This window comes from Miniopterus natalensis, chromosome 7 (assembly GCF_054644295.1).
Source record: "Miniopterus natalensis isolate mMinNat1 chromosome 7, mMinNat1.hap1, whole genome shotgun sequence".
Classification (NCBI taxonomy): Eukaryota; Metazoa; Chordata; class Mammalia; order Chiroptera; family Miniopteridae; genus Miniopterus; species Miniopterus natalensis.
The window spans coordinates 46,495,693-46,523,101 of NC_142087.1; the positions used below are offsets into that span (position 1 = coordinate 46,495,693).

The following is a 27,409-nucleotide window of genomic DNA, read 5'->3' on the forward strand; positions in this document are numbered from 1 at the left end:
TAAGGGTGCTATGGTCTGGATGTTTGCATCTCCCCCAAATTTAATATTGAAATCCTAACTCCCAAGAGCTATGGTACTAGTAGGTGGAGCCTTTGAGAGTCGCTTAAGTCTTGAGGGTGGAGCTCTGGTAAATGGAATCAGTACCTTTTAAAAGGCTCCAGAGAGCTCCCTTCCCCCTTCTGCCTTGTGAGGTTATCTGGAGAAATCCTCGATCTGGAAGACCCTCACCTGGCCATGCTGGCACCCTGATCTGACTCCAGCCTTCAAAACTGTGAGCTTAATTTCTGCTATTTATAAGCCACCCAGTCTATGTTTTGTTTGTTTGTTTGTTTGTTTTTTACAGCAGCTCAAATGGACTAAGATAGAAGGTAAATGGATAAGTATTTTTCAATATCTTTACTTTTACCAATATTTTAACAGAGAAACATAATAAATTCAAGATATAATCTTCCTCCTCCATTTCTTCTTTTCTTACATAGAGGGATAAAAATGCATATTGCCTTTCTATATATCTTGTATTATTATTATGTTTCTACAGAAAAGAAAGGTAGTAAACATATTTATTACCAAACTCCAAATTCAGGACAGTAGTTTCTGTGCTGAGTAAGGAGGACTATATTCTTTGCAACTAGAAAATTAAAATTCCCATCAGTGAGTCAAATTACAAAGCAAATAATTATAAGAAAAATGTGCTAGGTCACCTTAAAAAGGAAGTTATACTTACTCTGCCAAGCCTCTTTGTAACCCGACTGAGGTTATTTATACACCTAAATAAAATATGTGAGTCGAGGGTGGTGGTCTAATGAAAGTTGGAAAATGGAGAGTTCTCAATGCAAACTTTGTGTTCTTTCCACAAGTATTTATTCAACTATCCTATACGGAGAGAAAAATACCAAAGCTAAACAATTTGCCCAGCTAGTCTAAGGTTCAAATCCACTTCACTGAAAATGTTGCATGGCTCCATTTAATTAATTCACTTAGCACATATTTTTAAATACCTTTTATGTGCAAGGCATTTTGCCAGGGGCAGTGTGGGATATATTATGAATCAGACATTTGTGTAGTAGTGGAAAGAGATGTACTTTTACATTATACAGACTGGTTTGAATCCAACTTCTTGGATAAGTTACTCTTTTAAATGCAGTTTTTAAATTGGTAAAGCAAGGTGGTTGTGAGGGGGAAAAAACACACAAGGAAATGTATTTCTTAGTGACCAGCACACCAAGAGGTGCTCAATTAATTTAGTTTTCCTCCCCGCCCCCAATTCCACTTTGAGGAGTTTTCTAGAAGGTAAGTGATCAGGTAAGCCTTGATGGAATGAGGAAGGATGCGATTGATTTGGTCATGAGATAGGTTCATGATTTGGACTTGTTGAGATGTGGGAGACAGTAAACCCGTGATTTTACTTGGAGGGTGCAAACTAGAAGCTGTAAAGGTCAGGTTGCCTGCCTACTTGGAAAATCTCCTTCAGTTTAGTGTCAGTTTCTACAAACATGTAATATTATTACAACAGCCTGAAAGCAAGACATCTTCTCTGTAGAGATCTCTGCGGGGCAGGTTTTTCCATATGGGACTGGATTATTGACTCATTCTACAAACACTTTTAACTTATTCAAGGAATGTCTAGGATTTCACTTAAGATCTACGTCAAAAGACACTGTCCCAGTTTTCAAGGAGAAAGACTCGTAAACAAATCATCTGAGGAAGTTTGGAGGTGATTAAGACATCTATGGCAAGCAGCTCGGAGGAAGAAAAAGATTTTCCTTCGGGGCAGCTCAGCTCTAAACTTACATGAAAATAGACGGATCTTACAGACGATACAATATTCTTAAGCACTTAAAAGGAAAAAAAAGGACATTTCAAATAAATTCACAGTGTCCATTGTAATGGTGATTTTAGCGACGCTTTAGAGCGAAGTCCTCAGGAAAACCCTGAGAAAGCGTGTTACTGAGTTACTGTTTTCCAAAATCAGTCCTCCGCAATTTTTGCTTATAAAGTAGAAGCCTGTGGGAAGTCCTGTCCCTGCTTTTTAAGGAGCGCGCAACTGGGGACACCTAGGAGGACGCGGATGCCGCAACTTTCGGAGCGCGATTCCCCCCTCCCCCCCGCTAGACTTTCGGCAACTCGCCCCTCCTCCCTCCGGATTCAGGGTTATGGTTCTAACGCCCTCAGGGGCAGTCCCTAGTGACGTCACTAGCGCGATTCCAGCCGGTGGCCAATCACGCGGCCGGATTCCGGGGAAAGCCCGGGGCGGTGACGGCGACCCGTGCGCGTGCGCGGGGCCTCCGCGTGGCTATATAAACATGGCTGGCGTGGTCGCGCGGCTGGGCTGCGCCGAGTGTGCGTAGGGTGCTTCGGGTCGCTCGGGTTTGTGGTTTTGAAATTTCCGGCGGGGCGACCGCGGCGCTGAGTTAGGCTTGGACGTGAGAGCCTACGTGACGCCCTTCCGGGAGCCGCACAGCCGAGCTCCACGGGAGCGGGACTGAGGCTGAGGCGGCGCACGTGGGAGCGCCGCTGAGGAAGCGGCGGAGCAGATACTGCTGCCGGCGGGGCCACGCGGACCCGCGGAGGTCCCGGGTGCGCGTGTCGTCCTTCCCAGCCGGCGCCCATCATTGACTTCTATGCGCGGCCCCAGCGCCTCTGCCTAGAGATGCTGTGGAGCCGGAACTTCACCGGAGTCGGCTGCCGCTTGACAAGCCTCCGCTTGCCTGTGCCGCTGGAACGGCGGCGCCGCAGCTGCCGCTGATCACCTGGGGGATGCCCGCGGGCCTCACGGAGCCGGCCGGCGCCGCTCCCCTCGCTGGTATGAGCGCCTCCGGGACCTTGACAGGGGCCCCCGGCGGGGCTCTGCCCGTCGGGGTGGAGAGCACTTCCGTGGCCCTCGGAGCCGTGACTAAGGCTCCTGTCAATGTCTGCGCGGAGTCCGCGGTGTCCCAGCCCCTGCGGCCCCCCGTGGGGACCCTGGTGACCAAAGTGGCTCCTGTCAGTGCTCTTCCTAAACTCAGTAGCGGCCCCGGGCTGCCTGCTCCTCAGATAGTCGCCGTGAAAGCCCCCAACACCACAACAATCCAGTTGCCAGCTAATTTTCAGCTTCCTCCAGGTATGTTGATCACCTTTTTCCAGTTTATCCATCGGCCCAGGTCCAGCCAGCGGTGACAGGGGAAACGGCAGAGCCCCGGATTGTGCCTTCTTGTTTTAAAAACAAAAAAACAAAACAAAAAACCCTCAGCTAAGAGAACCTTTCATAATCTTGCCTTTGCGGGGCAGTGATTTGGCTTTACAGTTGATAAAGCCTCTTCGAGTCCCTACTGCGTAGTTTTCCTTTCCATATTTAAGAAAAGTGTTTTTCACCTAAGTCACATAGTCAATAAAGCTGGAGCAGCATATTCCAGAGGGCCTTCGAGGCACTGGCTCCTACTTGGGGAAGTATAGCTAAGTTTATTTTTATGTGGAGAAAGGATCAATTTATATATCCACACACATCACGATGTTAACTAAAAGTGTATTTAAAAGGTTCTTGGGTGTTACGACTGAAAGAGAATTTTGAATTTAAGCAAGTCAAAAATTTAAATTTCAGCCAGCTTACTGCTTTATAGTACCAGAAATGAATAACGCTGCTTTTCTGCACAGTCTTTAGATGTGTGAGCTTTGTAACTTTGGGTTAGAAGACTCACTCTCCCAGGAAGTGAGTGCCAGAGTTGACAAATAGGTCAGAGCAATGCTATTGTGGTATTTGAAGCAGGCTGTGAATACTAGTCCATGAGTATGTGACTTCTTTTTATCCTAGGGTTTACTCTATTGGGCTGTTTTTCATGACTTATGTAAAGGTTTTGCTCGGTGATCGTTTACATACTATAAATGTGATGAAGGATATTTGACTATTTACTTGCTTTACTCAACTGAAAATTTCTTGGAATTTCAGTGGGGGGGGAAAGCACATCTCACATTCTTTGGAGTGAACTCGACTCAGTGTTATGTCTTCTGTTAATTTTGCTCAGCAGTAATTGGAACTCTAACACTCCAAGATGGTAAAGAAGTCAAAGCATTTGGTTTAAAAGATTTCAGTATCCCCAAGCAAAATGATGGGGTCTCTTTTGTAGTTAATGTTCCGTTTGGTCATGAACATTGTGGAAAGATTATGTTCTTCACTTCTGATAAAGTTTTGTTTCAGTTTTGTATGGTACACCGGTACATACACTTGTTAAGCTGAGTGTATCAGTGAATACATTTTCTTCCAGTTCTAAATTATCATCTTGCATGCATTCTTATAAAGTAGTTATGAATGTGTTTGAAATCACCTCCTAATTTGTTAAAACTAAATGGCTGTGTAGTCAGTGAAGTTTGTTTAGAAGCAATAAAATAAAAAAAAGTATTAAAATGGGAAAACTTTGAAGAGTGAAAACTTACTGATAAATGGGAAATGATCACTTGTTGAGGGTGATCACTACGGATGGCTAGGTTTTATACGTTATTTATGTGTATAAATAACGTTGTTTGTTGGTCATAATAGGTAGGTAGCAAATTATCATTCTCTAAAGGTAATTTGCTCAATGCAAAACTCATAGGTGTCAAAGGGAATTTGAATCCAGATCTGTTTTACTGTACTCTTTCCACAACACTATGTTTTTATCCCTTGGTGTATGTACAGTTATGCCTCATTGAATATCAGTGCTAAGAGGTGATTTTTAGAATTTTAGAGCCTAATCTTTTTATACACAGAGAAACCAAACTGAAACTTGGCAGAACTAGATAGCAGCAAACCAGAACCACAGTCTTAGTATATGCGGCACTAACATATTTCATGGAGAAACTTTCATAAAAGAGAGAAGATAAAATTGCCTTTAGAGATTTTTAGCTACAGAGGAGGTGGGAAGGTGCTTTTGAGAAGCAGCTTTTGGGAATTTTTGCTGATGTGTGGCAGACGAGCATACTAATATTTGTGTTCTCATTGGTGCAGAATATGATAACCAATACTTGAAGAATGAAATGGAAACACTGATTAATATTTTCAAAAGGTTATGATTCTTGTGCCATTTCTTTTATATACTGAACATTAGCAATTGATTACTCAAGGATGCTTTCTTTAATTATATAGAAGTCTTGTACTTTAAGTATAGTATACTTATACTTTAAGTATTTGATTTCTCTTTACTTCAGAATTTTCTCTGTGAACAGAACTGGTTTAAAAAATATATAAATATGGGGAGATCCAGGATGGCAGCTGATTAGGTGGAAGCTACACTCACCTCCTCCCAGGACCAAACTGGAATTATAACTAAAGTATAGAAAAATCACCCTGAATAACCAACTGAAGAGAAGGTGGAGAGAAGCCTTATAACCAAGGACTAACAGAGGAGGGCACGTCGAGGCTGTGTTATTTACAATAGTCAAGATTTGGAAGCAGACCAAGTATCCATCAGTAGATGAGTGGGTAAAATAGCTATAGTATATTTCCACAATGGAGTATTACTTAGCCATAAAAAGGAAAAAAATTTACCCTTTGCGAGATTGTATGGATAGACCTGGAGAACATTATGCTAAGTGATATAAGCTAGTCAGAGAAAGACAAGTACCATATGGTTTCACTCATATGTGGAATCTAATGAACACACTGAACTAACAAGTGAAATAAAGACAGACTCATAGATAGAGAGCAGGCAGACAGTTCTGGTAGTGGTGGTGATGGGAGTGATGAGGAGGTGAAGGGATTGAACAAAAGGAAAAAATATATATATATATACGTATATATATACGTATATATATATATATATATATATATATATATATATATATATATATAAATATGCACCACAGGTTTTTATAGGTTAACAGGGTCTGGAAATAAAAAGGAGGGGGCATTGTGAAGAAATGAAAGAAACTATAGTGAAGCTCTGAAAATTATTCTTCTATTGAATGTTTTTGGTAACTTCTCCCGTCTTCTTTTTTTGTGAACGTGGGATTTGAGGCCAGACTGTGGCTCTGTTTTTGGTATTCTGTGTCTGTCCTATCACTTGTTTGAGAGTGATGAGCAAGGACTTGTTTATTTCTTTTAGGTTATAAACTGTGGTAAATTCTGCTTGACAGTCACACTGTACAGAAGTTTGTGAAAGTTACTTTTTCATCAATATCTTCATGCTGATGTCACATAGGATTTGCATTTGCTTTCTCAAATTCCTGAGTCAGTTCCTAAATAAGCTAGTGGTTCTTGTTTCCACCTTGGCTTTATCAAAGGGATATTACGTGTTCACCAGCTTTCACAGTTGTCACAGTGCTGCTGGATTTCATGAAATGAGAGACTCTTCTTTTCAGTGCTCATCATGTGTGCCATTGGCTCTTTGGATTTCAAAGGCTGTGGAGTCAGCTTAACCCTGATAATGTCAATGGCATTATTCAGTCTTTGGATAGTCCTCTCTCAGGAAAAAGTGCTGGTACTTCATTGGTGCAGCTCTTCTTCAAGGCTAGATTAGGGTCTCCTATTTTGTGTTCCCACTTGCGCACTGTACTCTCACCACCATACTACTCACACTTCAGTTTTATTGCTTCCTTTTTTGATTGCAAGTTCCACAAAAGTAGGGACTCTATATTGCTGACTTTGTTATCCCCAGGGCCTAGTATGTTTCTTGGCACAGGGAAGGCACTAAAGTATTTGAGTGCACGCTTGAGTGTATGCAGAGGGAGTAGGGGGCAATTGGGCTATAGCCCTTAAGGGATTCCAAGGGCTGTCACACATATTAGTGCATTTTATTTTTAATTTCTTTGCTTATTCTGCCTACAAAAGTGGAATATGTTCATGTAAAAAAAATTACTGAAATGTAATAACCACTTCACGAGAGTATTACTACTAACAACTTTTAAAATATGTTTTTATTGATTTGAGGAGAGCAGGAGAGCGGAAGGGGGAAGGGGGAGGGAGGGGGAGAGAGACAGAGAGAGAGAGAGAGAGAGAAAGAGAGAGAGAAAGAGAGAAACACTGATGTGAGAGTGAAACATTGATAGGCTGCCTCCTGCACGCCCCGTACTGGGAATTGAGCCTGCAACTGGGCATGGTACCTGACTGGGAATTGAACCAGAGACCTTTTGGTGCATGGAACGACACTCATCCCACTGAGCCACAGTGGCCACGGCTACTAACAATTTTTTGTATCTTTTTCATGTTAGTACCTATAAACCTTCCTCACTTTTTGAATTGCTTAGTAGTCCATTGTATCAATGTACCATCATTTTGGGAGCCCTTCCCTATTCATAGACATTGATATTGTGTGCACTATTTTCTGCTACTACAAATAATGCTATAATAAACCTCTTGGTATGTATATTTTTGTGCAGCTTTGTAGACATGTGTTTTAGGACACATTGCTGGAAGTGGAATTGTTGGTTTAAAAGGTAATATTTTAATAGGTATTACCAAGTTTTACCCCCCCAAAGATTCTTTAAATGCATAATTAAGAACATTAATTTTAAGTAATTTCCAGGCTTTACTTTAATTAACGGTAAGAGAAGATGAGTTTTATAATTGAGTGGAGAGAGGAAGATTTTGACTATAGAGAAATGTTGCCTGGATGATATTATATAGATTTGTTATTTACTGAATAACTTTGCCTAAGAGGGCTCTTGATAGCTTGAAGTAAAGTATATAATAATATATAGTAGCTGAGAAGGTTTAGTTCAGGGACACAGAGTAAGGACTAGGTGGTTTCTAATCAAGTATGTAGATAACAAGGGACTTAGAGGATTAGCCTTTTGAGGAAAGTAGTGGAGTATGGCAATATAGAGTAGAATATTCACCTTGGAATCAATAGACCTGAATTTGAATCCCAGTTCTGTGACCTAATAGCTTTGCGATCTTAGACAAGTTTATTCATCTCATCCTAAACCTCACTTTTCTTATGTCTAAATAATGAATCACACTTTTTTTTAAAGAAGTATCATAAGGATTAAATAAAATAAAAATACAGGCCTGCATGCCGTAGAACTCCGGGGGCCATTTATGTGGAATACAGTATTGTACAGCAGGAATGTTCTGAATATTTAAGGTACCTGTGTAGCATTTAGCTCTAGGTACTCTGTGATTACTATTTGTCTAATAATAATAAGTATTAACATTCTCCAAATTCTCAATAGTATGGACATTTAAATAACCTCAATTGCCTATATACCCCTATTTTTTAAAATTGAAAAATGATAATTATAAAAAGTTTGGAAAACGTAGAAATATTGCCCCCAAATATTTTGAGTCTATTTTTTAGTCTCCTTTTTAATGCCAACTTGATTGAGCTACAATTTTTGTTATTTTTACAAAAAGAAACCTATTTACAATGAGTTTTTAAAAAGTTGACCAAGGTATAGCCACCACTGCATTCAAACTCTAGAACATTTCACTCTCCAAAAGCTTTTAACTTATTTGGGGGAAAATATATGCATGCTTCCTTTATTTTTACATAATTGGGATTATATGATGTAATAATTATATTTTGCTTTACACTTACCATTACCTAGTGACAATTTTATATGTTATAAAATCCAAAACTTAATTTCAGTGGCTGCATAATCCATTATTTAATCATTCCTTTATTTTGTCCATTTAGGTTGTTTATGCTTTTTTGTTTTAAATGTTACTTATAAATAAAAGTAAACAAAATGTTTTTGTATTTAGGTTGTAATTTGCAACTTGATTATTTTCTTGGGACTAGATAACAAGAATTGGAACTTCTGGATCAAGGAAATATGAGTGTTTTAAAGTTAATGATTTTTTAATTTTAATTTTTATTTATTTATTTTTTAAAATATATCTTTATTGATTTCAGAGAGAGGAAAGGAGAGGGAGAGAGAGATAGAAACATCAATGATGAGAAAGTCATTTATTGGCTGCCTCCTGTGCGCCCCCGACTGGGGATCGAGCCTGCAACCTGGGCATGTGTCCTGACTGGGAATCGAACCCCAATAGCCTGGATCCTAGACCGATGCTCAACTGCTGAGCTGCACCCAGCCGGGCAAAAGGTAATGATTTTTAAAAAAAAGATTTTTAGTTGATCTTGAGAGAGAGAGAGAGAACATTGATGTGAAAGTGAAATATCAATCAGCTCCCTCCTGCACAAGATGGAGCTCAAAACCTGGGCTTGTGCTCTGACCTGGAATTGAATCAGCAACCTTTTCCTGCATGGGACCATGCCCAACCAACTGAGCCACACCCACCAGGGCAATGATTTTTTTTGATTTTTTTTTTAATCTCATGCACTTCAGGCCTACCTATATACTAAATTCTATGCAGAGCATTATGGATATAATAGTAAATAAGGTAGGTGCAGTTCCTGTTCCAGAAACCAAATAGATTTACAGAATTTCCTTAGATGACTCTAAGCTTAATTTTTCTCCAGCAATCCTTTATTTTTTGTAAATTAATACATGTATATATGAAATCAACCAGAAATATGGAAACTTAAAAAAATCACCTGAAATCTTACGGTCTTACTTTTAAAAAATGAAACTTAATAGAGGTAAATAGAAGTTCTGTTTTGACATATCAACTGTGTGAATGGAGGGTGAGGGAGATAGATGTACCGTAACTAATAGAATCTGGGATTAAAAGTTATTGATTGATTTATTTTTTCTTCATTTACTCAATGAATTATGGGAATGAGGGGAAGAGGGAAATTTAAGTGACTTTAAGCTCAGTAGGAGAAACTATGATATTTGAGGAGCTGGGCCCAAGGTGCCTGAAGAAGGAACAACTTGGGATATGTTAGCTACCTTTAAGTGTTTAGAGGACTGTCCTGTGGAAGTGAAAGTAGGCTTAGTTTATGTAGTTGTACAGGGTACCTTCACATTTGTGAATATTAATGGGAAGCACAGTTTGGTTCCATATTAAGGAAGAACTTTGTATTTGTCTGCTTGTGAGGGAGTGACACTTGTACATCTCCCCCTTCCCAACTGTGGATTTATTTGAGTAAAGACTGGAAGGTCATCAGTCAGGCATTTGTGTGTAGGTATTAAATCGTTATTAGTGAATTTTAAACTCTTTCTGGCTCTTAGATCTGTATGGCTCTGCTGTCCTTTCAGGGTAGGTATTTACCAGGCTGTGAATATGGAGAAACCAAAGTATCTAGATCAGCTTGCCACCAAGACAAAGTAGGAAAGGCATCTTGGGACATAGTAGTTCACTGGGCAGAAAAGTAGACTATGTTAAATTATGTACCAGATTAGAGAGTGGATACTGGACTGCTTTATACTTTAATATCTTAATATTTCAGAGAAAAGGTGCTCTGTAATCTAATGTATGATTATTTTCTTTCAACATGTCTGTAGAGTAAATAAATGGCTGTTCTTTCATTATTGGAAAAAATGAATCTCAGATATTTATCAGGATTGGATTCAAAGAGACTTGGTAAGTGGTCTTAAGAAAAGAGACTAATGTTTAGTTTCCTTTTTACATTGATTCCCATTGCAATTGGACTTTTGGGATAGATAGTCACTTCAGTCAGAAGAATGTCTAGAGTTCAGATGAGCTATTTATTTTATTCGTAGTACAGTAGTCCTCCCTTATCTGAGTGGGTATATGTTTCAAGACCCTCGGTGGATGTCTGAACCCATGGATAGTGCCAAACCCTATATATACTATCCACTTTTTCCTACACATACATACACTTACAGCTTCTTTTTGGCATATCTGTATTGCCATCATCACTACTCTGTGCTTTGGGGTGATTAAGTAAAGTAAGGGTTACTTGAGCAGAAGCACTGAGATATGGTGACAGTTGATCTGATAACCAAGATGTCTACTGTGACTAATGGATGGGTAACATTACAGTGTGGATACTCTGGTCAAAGGGATGATTCATGTCTCAGGGGACTGAGTGGGAAGGTAGGAGATTTCATCATGCTACTCAGAATGGTGTTCAATTTAAATCTCAAGAATAGTTTATTCCTGGAATTTTCCATTTAATATTTTTGGTCCACAGTTGACCTTGCTAACTGAAACTGCAGAAAGTGAAACCGTGGATAAGAGGGCATCTACTGTATCGTCTGTTTGCAGCTAGTGGTGGTGAGTAGTTAGTTGAAGAAAAGTGTGGATTGTGGACCTTTTGGCATTAATAACAATTATTACTCATAACTTTAAAATATGAGAAATCCTCTCAAATGTATTGTCTCATTTGATCCCTTTAACAATCCTGCAAGTTAGGTATTAAGTCTCTTGATGGGGATGTCTTTCCATTTATTTAGGTTTTCTTTAATTTCTTTCAACAACATTTTATAGTTTTCAGGACATTAGTTTTGTACTTATTTTGTTAAATTTATTTTTAAAGTGTATTGCTCTTTTTGATCCTTTGTGAATAGAATTGTTTTCTTATTCATTGCAAGTGTATAGAGATACAGTTACTTTTTGTATATTGATCTTGTATCTGGCTACCACCCAAACTCATTTATTAGTTTTAATAGTTTTTCCCTGGATTTGTTAGCATTTTCTATATACAAGATTATATTATCTGTGAATAGATAGCTTTACTTATTTCTAATGTGGATGCATTTTGTTTCAGCTTCTTGCTTAATTGCCCTGGCTAGAACTCTCAGTACAATGTTGAATTGAAGTGATGATTGTAGGCATCCATATCTCATTCCTCATCTCAGATATCTTTGTCTTATTCCTGATCTTAGGGAGAAATCACTTAGTCCTTCACCACTAAGTATGATGTTAGCTGTGGGTCTTTTGTAGATCCCCTTTCATCAGTTTGAGGAAGTTTCATTTTATTCCTAAGTGTTTTTATCCTGAAAAAAAAGGGTGTCAGATTTTGTCAAATACTTTTCATCTATTGAGATCACCATGTGTTGTTGTTTTGTCTTTATTCTTTTGATAGGGTGTTTTACAGTAATTAATGTTCAGATGTTAAACCAGCCTTGCATATTAAGATATCACTTGATTATAGAGTTTTATATGATGCTGGATTCAGTTTGCTAAGACTTTGTTGAGAACTTTACATCTATATTCATAAGGTATGTTAGTCTCTAGTTTTTCTGTGATGTCTTTGTCTGGTTTTGGTATTAGGGTAATACTGACCTTATAGAATGTGTTGAGACATGTTCCCTCCTATTCTGTTTTTTGGAAGAGTTTGTGAAGGATTAGCATTAGTTTTCCTTAGATGTTTGTTAGAATTTACCAGTCAAGCATCTGAACTTGGGCTTTTCTTGTGGATACTTTTTTTGATTATTAATTCAATCTCTTTGTTAGAGGTCTGTTCAGGTTGCCTATTTTCTTGAGTCAGTTTCAGTAGTTTTTGTGTTTCTAGGAATTTGTACATTTCATATAAGTTATCTAATTTATTGTTTTATAATTATTCATAGTATTCCCTTATAATCTTATTTTTGTAAGGTTAGTAGTGATGTTCCCTCTTTCATTCCTGATTTTAGTAGTTGGAGCCTTCTTTTTTTTAGTCAATCTGAATAAAGAGTTGTCAGTATTGTTGATCTTTGCAAAGAACCAACATTTGTTTTGATTTTTCTCAATTATTCTTCTATTTATTTATTTTTCCCATCATCAATAGTTTTTCTATTCTTTTAAAAAAATATATTTTTATTGATTTCAGAGAGAGGAAGGGAGAGGGAGAGAGACAGATAGAAACATTAATGATGAGAGAGCCATTGATCGACTGCCTCCTGCGCACCCCCTGCTGAAGATCAAGCCCACAACCCGGGCATGTGCCCTGACTAGGAATTGAACCATGATCTCCTGGATCCTAGGTTGATGCTCAACCACTGAGCCACAACAGCCGGGCTATTTTTCTATTCTTTGCTCTACTGGCATACCTTAGATACATTGCAGATTTGGTTATAGACCACCGCAATAAAGTGAATATTGCATTGAAATAAGTCACATGTGTCTCTTGGTTTCCTAGCGCGTATATTTATACTATACTGTAGTCTATTAAATGTGCAAAGCATAATTTAAAAATACTTTATTGCTAAAAAATGCTAACCATTATCTCATCCTTTAGTCAGTCATAGTCCTTTGGCCGGTGAAGGATCTTGCCTTGACGTTTATGGCTGCTGACTGATCAGGATGCTGGATGCTGAAGCTTGGGTATCTGTGGCAATTTCTGAAAATAAGACAGCTTTGAAATTTGCTGCATCTTTTGACTCTTCCTTTCAATGAATGATTTCTCTGTAGTATGCGATGCTGTTTGATAGCATTTTACCTACAGAACTTCTTTCAAAATTTGAGTCAGTTCTCTTAATCCCTGCTGCTGCTTTATCAATTAAGTGTATGTAATATTCTAAATCCCTTGTTGTCATTTCAACAGTCTTCACAGTGTCTTCACCAGGAGTAGATTCCATCTCAAGAAACCATTTTATTTTCTCATCCATAAGAAGCAACCCCTTATCTGTTGAAGTTTTATCATAAGGTTGCAGTAATTCAGTCACATCTTCTGGCTCCACTTATCTAATTCTAGTTCTCTTGCTATTTTCCCATCTGTAGTTACTGTCACTACAGAAGTCTTGAAGCTCTGAAAGTCATCCATGAGGGTGGGAATCAACTTCTTCCAAACACCAGTTAATGTTGATATTTTGACCTCTTCTCATTAATCGTGAATGTTTTTAATGGTGAATCCTTTTCAGAAGGTTTTCAATTTACTTTGCCCAGTTCCATCAGAGGAATTACTATCTATGGCAACTATAGCCTTACAAAATATATTTCTTTTTTAAATAATAAGACTTGAAAGTCTAAATTACTTCTTGATCCGTGGACTACAGAATGGATGTCATGTTAGCAGCACAAAAACATTAATATTACTATACATCTCCATCAGTGCTCTTGGGTGACCAGGAGCATTGTTGATGAGCAGTAATTTTTTGGAAAAGAATCTTTTCTGAGAAGTAGGTTTCAACAGTTGGCTTAACATATTCAGTAAACCATGTTGTAAACGGTTGTGTTGTCATTCAGGCTTTTTGTTCTGGCAGAGTAGATTTAACATAATTCATAAGGGCCCTAGGATTTTTGGAATGGTAAATGAGTATTGGCTTCAACTTGAAGTCACTAGCTGCATTAGCCCCTAAGAAGAAAGTCAGCCTGTCTCTTGAAACTTTGAAACCAGGCATTAACTTCTCTCTAGCTGTGAAAGTCCTAGATGGCGTCTTCTTTCAAAATAAGGCTGTTTTATCTTCTGCATTGCAAGCATGCTGTTTAGTGGAGCCACCTTCATTAATTGTCTTAGCTAGATCTCTGGGTAACTTGCTTCAGCTTGCACTTTTATGTTACAGAGATGACTTCTTTTTTTAAACCTCATGAACCAACTGCTAGCTTCATACTTTTCTTCTGCAGCTTCCTCACCTCTCTCAGCCTTCATAGAATTGAAGAGGGTTAAGGGTAGGGCCTTGCTCTAGATTAAGCTTTGGCTTAAGAGAATGTTGTGTCTGCTTTGATGTCCTATCCAGACCACTAAAACTTTTCCCTTATCAGCAGTAAGGCTGTTCTGCTTATCATTCATGTATTGTTGGAGTAATATTTTTAATTTTCTTCAAGAACTTTTCCTTTGCATTATTAACTGTTTGGTGCAAGAAGCCTAATTTTCAGCCTGTCTTGGCTTTTGATGTTCCTTTCTCGCTCTTAATCATTTCTAGCTTTTTATTTAAAATGAGAGATAAGGGACTCTTTCTTTCACTTGAACACTTAGAGACCATTGTAGGGTTATTAATTAGCGTAATTTCGATATTGTGTGTTGGGGAATAGGGAGCCCGAGGAAAGGGATAGAGATGGAGAAAATTGCTTTCCAGTTAGTGGAGCAGTTAGAACACAGACATTTATTAAGTTTGCCATCTTATAGGGGTGTCCTTTGTGGTACCTCAAAACAATTATAATAGGAACATTAAAGATTTCTGATCACAGATCATCATAATAAATATAATAATCATGAAAAATTTTGAAATATTGTGAGAATTACGAAAATATGACACAGACATGAAGTGAGCAAATGCTGTTGGAAAAATGGCACTGATAGATTTGCTGAACACAGGGTTGCCACAAACCTTAATTTGTAAAAAATGCAATACCTGAAATGAAATAAAATTAAATGCAATAAAATGAGATATGCCTATATATACTTCTGCTCTGATCATTATTAATTTCCCTTCTTCTGCTTGCTTTTGCTCTCCTTCCCCTCAAAGTATTTGTTACTGTATTTTTTTTTTTAAATACAGGCATTTACAACTATAAAATTTCCTGTAAACAACTGCTTCAGCTGTATCCCATAAATCTTGGTATGTTGTGTCTTTATTTTCACTAATCTCAAGGTATTTTCCAACTTCTCTTGTGATTTCTTCATTGATAACTGGCTACTTGAGTGTATTGTTGCCTGGCTGGTGTGGCTCAGCAGCTGAGCATCGACCTAGGATCCAGGAGATCGAGGTTCGATTTCTGGTCAGGGCACATGCCCAGGTTGCAGGATTGATCTCTAGTATGGGCTGTGCAGGAGGCAGCCAATCAGTGACTCTCATCATTGATGTTTCTATCTGTCTCTCCCTCTCCTTTCCTGTCTCTGAAATCAATAAAGACATATTTAAAAAAAAAAAAAAAAAAAGAGAGTGTATTGTTTAATTTTGGGGTATTCGTCAGTTCTCCCAATTTCTTTTTGTTATTGATTTCTAATTTCACTTCATTGTAGTTGGAGACCATACATTATATAATTTCAATCCTTTTAAGTTTATTGAGGCTTGTTTTATGTCTTAGTATATGGCCTATCCTGAGTGTTCCATGTACACTTAAGAATGTTACTTTTGGGTGGAGTTTTCTATGGCTGTTTTTTAGATCTGGTTGGTTTATAGTGTCAAAGTATTTGATTTCCTTGTTCTTTTTAGTTGTCTGTTCTTCATTCAAAATGGAGATATTAAGTCTTACAAGTATTGTTGAATTGTCAAATTTTTCTCTTCATTTATGTCAGCTTTTGCTTCATGTGTTTTGGGCTCTGTTGTTTGGTGCATACAGGGTGTGGCAAAAATAGATTTACATTTGTTCATATGGAAACTAATATAATAATTAGTAAATAATAATACAAAAATAAACTTTCATGTACTCACAACTGTAAACCTACTTTTGCCCCACCAAGTATACGTTTAGAATTGTTCTGTCTTACAAACCTACTAATTGTTTTATCAATTATAAAATTCCCCCCTTTATTTCTAGTAAGATTTTTAAAATATAATCATTACATTTTTAAATAAAAAATGTGCAGGTGGGGCATTGTTTTAGAGATGCTTGAAATTTTTTCATGAAGTTAGAGCTATTAGATAACCATTGTGCTAAGTAACTATATACATACAGGTAAAGTGAGCATCCAAGGTATAGCAGCAACAGTCCCTTACAGCCTTGTGCACAGCAAGAAAGACACATCCTCTTGCCTTCAGGTTGCATCATTTTCCTTCAGGAAGCTTCAGGCCGGCTTCAACTGAGCACTTATTCACCTTCAAGGTTAGTGATTGTTCCGATAGTGATTCCCTGCTGTTGGTGTTTCATGCAGACTTGTATGAGAATCCTCTTTTTTTCTTCAAAAGAATTTCTCTCTTTGAAGAAATCTGATACATACACAACAACAAATATTGCAACCACAGCTCCTTGAATGAGTCCAGTCAGCACATCACTCCAATGGTGTTTGTAATTAGAGGCTTAAGAAAGGCCCACATAAATTGACAGACATGGAGACCAAGCTGCAGCGTGGGGTACAAGAGCCTTGCCCAGTCTGCCTTCATCCTGGCTTAAAGATAAAGCTCCACGAACAGCATGCAGTACATGGAGAGGTGCCCTCCTTCACTTTTTGTGAATTCCCTGGACATATGTAATTTTTAGTGTAACCATCACTGCAGTTGATTTTTTACCAGCCTGGGTTACAGACATCCAAGATATGAGGCCTCAGTTTGCCTATCAGTACTTGCAATGTTAGTTGGGGACTGACTAGAAGCTGCACCAAATGAAAATGTCTCAATGGCTTTGTAAATTAGTGTCTACATAGTTATATCTGATAAAGGAATTCAAGTGTAAGAGGTTACAGTACACAGATAGAGCTTTTCCAATAATCTTCCAGCAGGACACACAGAATATCCAGGCCACGTACGGCAACCATGGACTGTGGAACATGGTCACGGATCAGTGGCGGGCATTGTGTGGACTCACAAGTCCCAGGGGGCAGCTCTTGGCCCGCAGTGCTGGACCCTTCCCCACAGAGCCTCATCCTTCTGGGAGAGGCTCCTCAGGCTCTCATCTACTGACCCACCCTATCCCACTACTTGCCACCCGGATTCCAGCCCCCTCTCCAAGAGGCAGGGCGCCCTTGTTCGCATTCAATCTTTAAGGATGGGGATTTCTGGGGAGGGTTGGCACAGGACCAGACATCACACAGTCTATCTAGTAAGATTTTTTTTGTTCTAGTTTATTTTGTCTGATATTAGTGTGGCCATTTTAACTCTCTTATGGTTGCTGTTGCATGATGTAATTTCCCTGTCCTTTTACTTTCAACCTTTTTTGTATCTTTGACTCTATAGTACTGTATGTCTCCTGTAGCATATAGTTAGATCTTATTTTTTTTTAATGTAGCCTGATACTTTTTCGCCTTTTGATTGGATTATTTAATCAATTTATGTTTAGTGTTATTGATATATTGTGTTTAGGTTTGCTGGTAACTTTTATTTCTATATATTTTCTCTCCTTTTCCCCCCTGTATTTCATCTTTCCTGATTTCTTTTGCATTTAAGTGAATATGTCTAGTGTAACATTTTAATTCCTTTATAAATATATGTACATGTATGTATTTGTGGTTGCTCTAGGGCTTACAGTACATATCTACAAGAATCTGCTTCATATTTATATTAATTTATTTCATTGAGATATAGAAACATTTAGCTCATTTTCCTTTTTATGTTTGCGCTATTACTATTCTATGTATTGCATCTAGATATGTTACAAACCCAACAATTCCTTGTTGTAATTATCACTTTATGTAATTTTATATCTTTAAAGAAGGTGACAGAAGAAAGAATAGCAAGGATATATTTGTAGTATTTGTTTTATCACTTTCTTATTTACCATTTCTGGTTTTCTTCATTTGTTCCTGTGGATTTGAGTTATCATCTGAAGTCAATTCCATAGTGCAATAAAACTGCTCAAACCCACTTCCTTTGTGCTGCTATTACAAATATATTACATTTCTGTATTACAGGTCCATCAATACAATTATATACGTATTGTTCTGTATAATTGTTTTTAAAGCTATTAAGAGACGAAAGGAGAAGTTATATGCATCTATACTGTCAAATTACATAATTACCTTTATTAGTGCCTTTGTTTCATGTGAATTCAAATTAATTACTGTCTGGGGTCACTTGTTTTCAGCCCTGAAAAACTTCATTTAGTAGTTCCTCTATGAGGTGCCTGCCAGCAACCAGTTCTCTCAGTTTTTATCTGAGAATGTCTTTATTTTGCTTTCATCTTTAAAAGATATTTTTGGTGGATATCTGATTGTTGGTTAACAGGGTTTTTTTTCTTTTAGCAATTGGAATGATGTTTCATCCTGCTGCCTCCCAGTCTCCACTGTTTCTGATGAGAAATCAGCTGTTAATATTGTTGGGGTTCTTTGTACATAATGAGTCATTTTTCTTTTGCTGTTCCCAAGACTTTCTTTGTCTTTGAATATTTTTACTATGATGTGTCTTGGTATGGATCTCTGAATTAATCCTACTTAGAGTTTGTTGAGCTGTTTGGATGTCTAGATTGTTTTTAATCAAATTTGGGGAATTTTCAGCAGGTATTTCTTTGAATTTTTTCCTGCTCCTTTTATATCTGTCTTTCCTCTTTCTCGTACTCATATTATTTCTGTGTTGGTGTGTTTATCAGTGGCCTGTGTTTCTCTGAGGCTCTGTTTATTTTCTTCATTCTTTTTTCCCTCTGTGCTTTGGATTACATAATCTCTATTAATCTATTAATCTATCTTTTTGATAGGCTTTATTTATTTTTCAATTTTTATTGAATTTATTGGGGTGACATTGACTAATAAAATTATACAGGTGTACAATTCTATACTATATCTTCTGTATATTGTATTGTGTGTTCACCACTCCAAGTGAAGCCTCCTTCCATCATCATTTATCCCCCCTTTACCCTTTTCTACCTGACCCCACCCCCCTTTTTCCCTCTGGTAATCCCCATACTGTTGTCTGTGACTACGAGTTTTTTTTCTTTGCTTACTCCCTTCACCATTTTCACCCAGCACCCCTCTAATAGTCTATTCTCTGTACGTATGAGTCTGTTTCTATTTTGTTTATTTTGTTCCTTAGATTCCACATATAAGGGAAAGCTTGTGTTACTTTTCTTTCTCTGACTAGCTTATTTCACTTAGCATAATACTCTCCAGATCTATCCATGGTGTTCCAAAAAGTAAGATTTCCTTTCCTTTTTTATGGCTAGGTAGTATTCCACTGTGTAAATGTGCCACAGTTTTTTTATTCACTCACCTACTGATGGACACTTGGGCTGCTTCCAAGTATTGGCTATTGTAAATAATGCTTCGATGAATACAGGGGTGCATATATTCTTTCAAATTAGTGTTTTGGATTTCTTTGGATATATTCCCAGAAGTGGAATTGTTGGGTCATAATCTGTCTTTAAGCTCTCATTGATTTTCTTTTGCCCATTCAAGTTCAGGCCCTTTAGTGAATTTTTATTTTCAGTTTTTGTGCTTTTTAACTACTGATTTTTTTTTACTACTGATTTACTACATAATTACCTCGGTAATGGTATTTTTTTATTTGATGAGATCGTCATTATACCATCCTTTACTACTTTAATCATGGTTTTTGTTAGTCTTTTAAACATATTTATAATGGTTACTTTGAAGTCTGTTAAATCTGACATCTCAACCCTCAGCGGTGGTTTCTGTTGCCTGCCTCCCCCAGACCCCATGTCTCACACTTTTTTCTTTGCATGTCTTGTTATTTGTTGTTCAAAACTTATGTATTATAGCAATTTCAGATACTGGACTCTACTACTTTGAGTATGTTATTGTTTGCTTGTTAATTTTTTTAACATCTAGCTGGATTATTTCGGTAAAGTCTATTTTCTCTGCAATGAGAAGCCTTTGATGTTGCTCCATTTTAGAGGGCACAGCCTTGGGCATCAGCATAGCCACCCTGACTGGGATGACAGTGGTTGTAGCAGGGCTTTCTTTCTTTGATCTCTCTGGTGTCCTGCCCAGCTGTTGGTCTCTCCTCGTTGATTACCCTATTGTTTTCAACAATTTCCCTAGGGCCTAACTTGCTGAATAGTCTAATTTAATTAAAATGTGGTCTCTTTTACAGGGATAGCTTTTAAGGCCATTGTTTGAGAATTGTTCTGATCTCTGAAGGGTCCTTCCTGTGTCTTTGTCTGGTTCTCTGTGGTAAAGTAGAGTAAGGCCTATGGCTTAGTTTGTATCTGTCATGAAACTACTAGCCTTCTTTTAATTGTTCCTTTGGATTTGAGAGTGTCCTTAGCCTTGAGCTCCCCCACACTCTGAAATAAAAGCAGTTTCAGGTACCAGAATTGTGCATGCTTCCTTTTGAATCATATCCCTGCTTTAGACGTGAGTTCTGGGCATGGATGGTAATCTCTGGCCCTCTCTGCTTACCTCTCCCAGCATGATACCTCCACTCTAAGAAAGTACTGGGGTGAGAGCAATCAGGGTCCAAGTATTCTCTGTGTCATCCTGATGTAGAGTCTTCCACATATGAGTGGGGATAGATGAAAGAAGAGAGAATCTCTTGGATACATTTGTCTCACATTTGTCCTGTGCAGTATGTAGCCCGGGGTGGGGAAGATGAGATAAGCTGGTGGCCTGCTTCTTCCAGGAAGAGACCATAGCCCTTGACTGGGAGCTTGGGAGAGAAGGGAGGCCCCGTATTGACTACATTGCCTGGAGTGGAGTTTGTCATGCTGAGCTGAAAAGGGAAAGTGGGTTGTGGTTCAGATGCCACAGATTCTTTTTGTTCCTACTGAGTTTTAATAATTGTGTAGTCATTTTCTGTATGCCTTAAGGCAATTTTCAAAATTTAAATGGTGGTTTTTAAAAATTATTTTTACCAGTTATGCTTGTTTCACTGGGGAATAGGTTTGTTGAGCTCTTCATGCTGCCATTCTGGAGTATGAATATTCTTGCTTGTGACTTCTATAGATACAGATAAAAAATTTTTTAGATTTAGAACTATTGGGTTAAAGGGTATGAAATGGAAATCAATATAGCCCCATAATGTAGAGTTGAACAAAGAAGTTGTACCAGATTATACTACCACCGTCAAAATAGAGTTCCTGTTGCTACACATCTCTATAACACACAATATTGTCATTGGATTTCTTAATTATTGCCTATCTGGTAAATATAAAGTGGTATCTCACTGTGGTCTTAATTTACCTTTCCCTGACATTGGCATCTGTGTTCCTTTTGTTCATTTTGGATATTTGTCCTTTTAATATATGTGAACTAAAATTTTCTCTTGTCTTTTGGTTTGTCTTTTTACTTGGTGATGTGTCTTTTGCTAAACAAAAGTTCTTTTGATATAGTCAAATGTATCAAACATTACATATTTAAATACTTATTCCACGTTAAGAAAGATAATTTTCTACATTAAGAGTTTAAAAGGTTTTACTTTTTTACCCTTTAATTCGTAATGGTTTTCGTGTATGGTGTGAAGCTTTCCATTTTTTCCATGTAGATAACTCATTGACCCAGTCCTATTTATTGAATAGTCTCTCTTTTCCTCATTGATCTGCAGTGCCTCTTAGGAAAGTTTGATGTTACATATCTGTATGAGTGTCTCTGAGGGTTCTCTATTTTATTCCATTGGTCAGTTTGTATAGTCTTGTGTTCTTACCATAGCATCTTAGTTACTATAGCTTTATAAGTAGTTTCATGTCATAAAGAAAAAGTATTTGCCTCCTCCAGAAGTGTCTCAGCCATATGCTTAGATTTTTAATATTTTAAGTAGCTTTGAGTAAAAACATTTTTTCATATTATATATGATAATTACTAGACATGGAGTTCAGTATGTACTAATCACTTTTTAGACCATTTACATTATTGAAAGAAGTAGAAGTAATGTATGATGATTATGCTTCATTTATTAGCTAGGTCACATTTTTTTTCTTTTTAAATATAGGAACGGTTTTGATCAAAAGTAACAGTGGTCAGTTGATGTTGGTATCTCCTCAGCAAGCTGTAACAAGAACCGAGACCACAAGTAACATAATTTCAAGGCCAGCTGTACCAACGAATACTCAAACAGTCAAAATCTGTACGATGCCGGTAATATACCTTAAAGTTTTTCATCTTCTTTAGTTTTCCAGCTATTATTTTCATATAAACGTACATGTTTTGCCAGTAAAAATAATAGAAGGGATGATTTTGTTCAGTTATGCTACTTTCTTTGAATATATGTTAATTTAATCAAGATATTTGGTTTTGTTGTTTGGTGATTGCTAAAACAATAACAATTCAATCTGCATACTCGAAGGTTTTATAGTCCTTAAGGGAATGTTCAAAGGGCTATTTGCATCTCTAAATAGAAAGAAAACAATTCTGCTTAAATTTTAATTTATGGCAAAATATAAGACTACAGTTTAATATTCACTTTTATCCATATCTTATAGGAATAACCTTTAAGAAATTCAGTACTCTGCCGTAATATTTTATTAGACATTGTTAAGAAATGATTTATTTTACATACATGATGATCTTTCTTAGTACTTGAAGTTTATCTTGTGTGCCAGAGTTAAAAAATAAATATGCTTTTATGGGCATCTTTCTTTGGTTAAACAGAAAATGCTGAATATAGAATAGCATTTTCTTGATGAGTAGGCTCATCCTAAAGAAAGGTTGCACAGTTTTCTCTGGTAATACCATCCTCTGCCAATTTAAATCTCCCCCACCTCCATTTTTTACTCTTCTAATTTGATTCTGGGTTCTCAACCAGTCATTTGTTACTGTATCTGTCAATGATAGCTACTCCTTCCTTTTCTAGTTAGCTTTATCTAACTGCTGTCGGTTGAGAAGATAGGTTAGCAGATTTTTGTTTATAATTAGATAGCAAATAAGAATCCATGTTTTCTGTTTGCGCCAAAGAGTAGATTTCAAGATTTTAATGCTGAAATACTGTGATACTTATTTGTTAAATCAGTTGCCTCCTTATGAAATGAGTATCAACTGGCCAATTGACCAGTTAGGTTCATAGTAGAGAATGTGCATAAAATTTATAAAGATTATAAAGCCAGTTATAACAAAGAAATTTGCTATGGCAAAGTGTTTCAATGTTTGCCACAGTACTGATTGATTTTAAATTACTAATGCTAATGACTCTGTATTACCCCCTAACCCCCCCAGAATTCCAATTCACAATTAATGAAGAAAGTGGCAGTGGCACCTGTTAAACAATTGGCACAACTGGGAACTACTGTGGTAACCACTGTTCCAAAGCCTTCCTCGGTACAAGTAAGTTGTAATAGACTTATGGTCATATGTGCACTAGTTATTCTCCCATCTTTCTTTATTAGTTTTCTCCCAGATGTATAAGTTGCTGACTATGTGACATTGAAGAGAGCAATTCAATGATATATGATGACACTTATCAAACTGATAACTGTTGGAGGTAGGGAAACATAAGAAACATGGTGTAGTGTCTTGGAATATTAGCTTAATACAAATGCATCAAATTGCCATGTGTTCCAGTGTCTAGAAGCAGGTGCTGGAACAGAATTTTGGTGTATGGGATATTTATTAGGGTTTGATATACCTGTGGAAGGGAATGGAGAGTAAGAGTTTGAACTAGCAGGGTCAATTAAGCTTTAGTGAAACTGGTGAATAACTTTGAAGCAAGTATGGCCTGTCAGAGTTGTCCCACTGTGTGCCAATATGGCTGGGCCTTAATTCTTCTTCGTGATCAGTCATTGGATGTGGACTCTCTAGGGAGAGTTGTGCTCTTGGGCAAGGTAATTCTCTGCAGCTGAGTTAAAACTCGAAGGAACTGACAACTGCAGGTTATCTAATAGCATTTCCTGTATCTAGGACAATGCAGATCTCTTCTTGTGATGGCATATCACAGTATACTCCTTGCATTACTGGGATCTGCTTCCTCATACATTTTGAAGACCTGACCTTTTGGGATTCCAGTGGATTACTTCCTTGGGGAACTAACGAAGAGGAAATTAGTAGGATGAATTACAGTCCCCACTGCTGCAACTGATACTCATCATCTCCTTCTTTTATTATCCATTCCAGATTCCCCTTACCCTCAACTACCAACTCTACTAATCATGGTAGCTTAGCTGGTAGTGTGACCAAACCTTACTCCCTGAGAAATATGAGGTCCTAATCACCATGGTCTTTTGAGGCAATTGCTGTATTTGTCCATGTATCATCACAATTGCGCAAGGAAATACCAAGAGGCACTTAAGTGGATCATTTGTCTTTACTACACATATTCCTCTTGGCTTCCATTGTGTAAATAGCAACCCTACCTATTCCAGATGTCAGGTCAGTTACCCCATCATAATAATGACTCTTCACTTTTCTGCTGGTTCCTGGACACAAGGAACCTGAAGTGCCCAGGAGGCCCCCATGGTGTCTAGTTTATAGGGACTCTTGTTATGTCCTTTGGTGAAAGAGTGACCCCTGTGGGGCCCGTATGGGCAGAGCTCCCAGGTAGTGGGTTCAACCAAACAGGAGGAAAGCTGAGAGACAGTGAAGCAGCAAGTGCTTTTATTGAGGACTGGTATAAAGTACAGAGCAAGAGATATGCGGAGATTTCATTGGTGTGTTTGAATGTCACTAACTCACAGCCTGAGGGGGACAGGAAGGGGAACTTGTAGCAGGGACCACCCCTCACACTGGTACACCTAGTTGCCTGGATGGGGTGCCCAGAGAGTATTTGTGGGGGTGTTGAGGCATCAGAAAAATAGGAAGTTAAAAAAATTTACAATATAATTATTTTATGGAAGAGTTTTATCACTTCAGCAGTACTGTGAGAATATGAATTTTTCATTGAATCTATTTTTTAAAGATTTAGTACTTATGGTTCTTCTAAAATGGTATATCTGGGTTATTAGTTCTTTTCCTTGGATTATTTTTCATCTGTGTGTCTACCATTGACATTACCATTGTGGTTCATTTGTAACCTTTCCTACTTTAGATCAATGCATACTTTAAGCCGGGCTGCTCCTCAGTGGTAGGCTAAAGCAGTAGAAATTATCAAACAGTGAAGTTAATGAATAATGTGTCCATTTTGAGGGGTAAAGCATCTCCATTTTAGGCATTTCTTAGAAATAAGGAGCTAGAACTTGGAAATGAGAGATGATAACCTCTTTATACTTGACTATTTGACTATGAAGGCAAATGTGTGTTAAGAAATTTTGAAAAATATTTTTCTATTAGTAGGTATTGATAGTTATTAAAATGGCTTAAAACATGGTCTGGTCTAATAAATATAATACAGGAACTAGTTTGAAATCTTTGTTCAGTTTTATGTTGTATTTGATGAAGACATAGCTTGACCAATTGTTATGTTGAAATATAATGTACAAATGATTGCATTTAGAATTAGTATTTCTAATTACAAATGAACAGACCCAGAGTTCATGGCTTTTTCAGGCAGATATAGAAAATGCAGTTTAGTCTGCTAAATTTGCATACAACTAATTTTACTGGCTCTATGTATAACTGATTTTTTACAGATTATTTCACATACTCCCAGGTCTTTTTTCTCCTGTTTCCCTGACATGCCTAGTGAATGCTAGTGTAGTCTTGCAAAGCATGGAAGTACCATTGGCTGGCCTATATTGAGTCTAAGGCAGAGTTATGATTGAGTTTAAGACGGTTCATTCATTATGGCAGCGAGACTATGTAGATGAAGACTGGGATTATGTACTTCTCCATGCCTTTTAAGAGGTGAAATTCACGTGGAAAGTGCATGTATTTGGTAGGGTCGTGAAGGACAGATTTTGTCCGGGAGACAGAATAAAATATTGACAAGTAAAGTAGAAATGCCATAAGTGCTCCCTCCACTCAAAAAATAGGACACTTTTCCTGAGCTCACATTTCATTTGGCCTTATTTTGCTTGTAAGGGGAAGGGAAAAAACTCCCCGAAGGAACCCCTCCTACCCGAATTGAAAGGTAATCATACTCACCAGCTAAAGTTCCAGATTACACCTCTTAAAATACAGTAACACAAAGAGTTAATGACTGAATATAAAATAGACTCACTGAAGAAAGACTAATTATTTGCTGTACATAAGGCTAAAAAAGTTGATTAGAAAATCTCCAAAAAGATTCAGAGGAAACTGTATAGTTGTGTCATTGGAGAGCAGGACTAAGGATAGGAATAGGAGGAAGATGTAATTTCCTTGTTGCCTTTGAGATCTGGTCATACTTAATAAATTTGTACTAATTTAGGCACATCTTTTGTTTTCCCCTTTAATGCTTAACATTTCATCATTAATTCTAGTCACCATCATTAGTTAGTGTTTTTAATTTCTCATTTTTATGCTCAAAAAATTCTTGTCTAATACATGCTCCAGTCTTTCTAAAGTGGAAAATATTGTTGTACATTCAAATTTACTTATCTTTACTATTACAGAAAGAAATTTTCTTGAAGATAATAGCAACCTGACCTTTCTGTGCTGTATGCCTATAGAACACAAGCATTTAAATTAAAATGATGGTGCAGTGTTCAGTTTTCTGTGTGAATTGTAAATACTATTCTCTCCACGCCCCCAAACTTTACTCATATTCTGTGACTTTTAGTGTCTGTCTTTAAAATAAGATTGTTGCTTTAGCTCAATATGGTTTTCTGAGTTGCTACCTGACTTGTGATTTCTTGTATGAAACTTTTATCCTGCAGGTGGTGCTATAATCACACTTCATTTCAACAGAGGATAGAAGAAGCAATTGAAATTCTTTTCATTGTGAAAATAAGATATCACTTTCATAATATTCGTAGTGCTTACTCTTATGGTCTATGTAAAAGCAGCTTATCTGAATATAAGATGACCAGTAAATCTCTGCTTTATACTTAAGAAAAAGCGAAGAATTACAGAACAGGAAATTCCATATTTTCATATAAAGGCTTACTATTTCAAATCCTTTTTAGAGAAGTATTAATAATATTTTGTGAGGACTTTGTGCTTAGCACTGTATTTCACAAAGAACCCTAAGGTAGTAGGTACCATTGCTGTGCTTGTTTTTAATAGACAGGAATCAAGCACTTAGCAGGATTTAGTAACTTGCCTGAGGTCAACACTCAGTAGGTGTCAATGAAAATGATGTAGGTAGATGAGCCTGAAATGCAGATCTGCTAGAACCCAGAGCTTTTATAACTGTTACATAACATAAAAGTGAAGATTTCAAGTCCATGTGTAAA

The 27,409-nt window shown here is 37.4% G+C and overlaps 1 protein-coding gene and 1 pseudogene across 1 annotated transcript in view; one reads left to right on the forward strand and one right to left on the reverse strand.

The window, feature by feature from the left end:
- The first annotated feature begins 2,356 nt into the window (after positions 1 to 2,356).
- The window catches only part of TAF4B (TATA-box binding protein associated factor 4b), a 100,447-nt gene continuing 75,394 nt past the window's right edge, over positions 2,357 to 27,409 (forward strand). Inside the window, exons 1-3 of the mRNA XM_016195917.2 lie at positions 2,357 to 3,100; positions 22,159 to 22,304; positions 23,379 to 23,486. Coding sequence (XP_016051403.1) covers positions 2,758 to 3,100; positions 22,159 to 22,304; positions 23,379 to 23,486 — 597 coding nt within the window. The 5' untranslated portion in view covers positions 2,357 to 2,757. The remainder of the gene's footprint in view (positions 3,101 to 22,158; positions 22,305 to 23,378; positions 23,487 to 27,409) is intronic.
- Positions 16,452 to 17,113, reverse strand: LOC107524147 (phospholipid phosphatase 1 pseudogene; annotated as a pseudogene).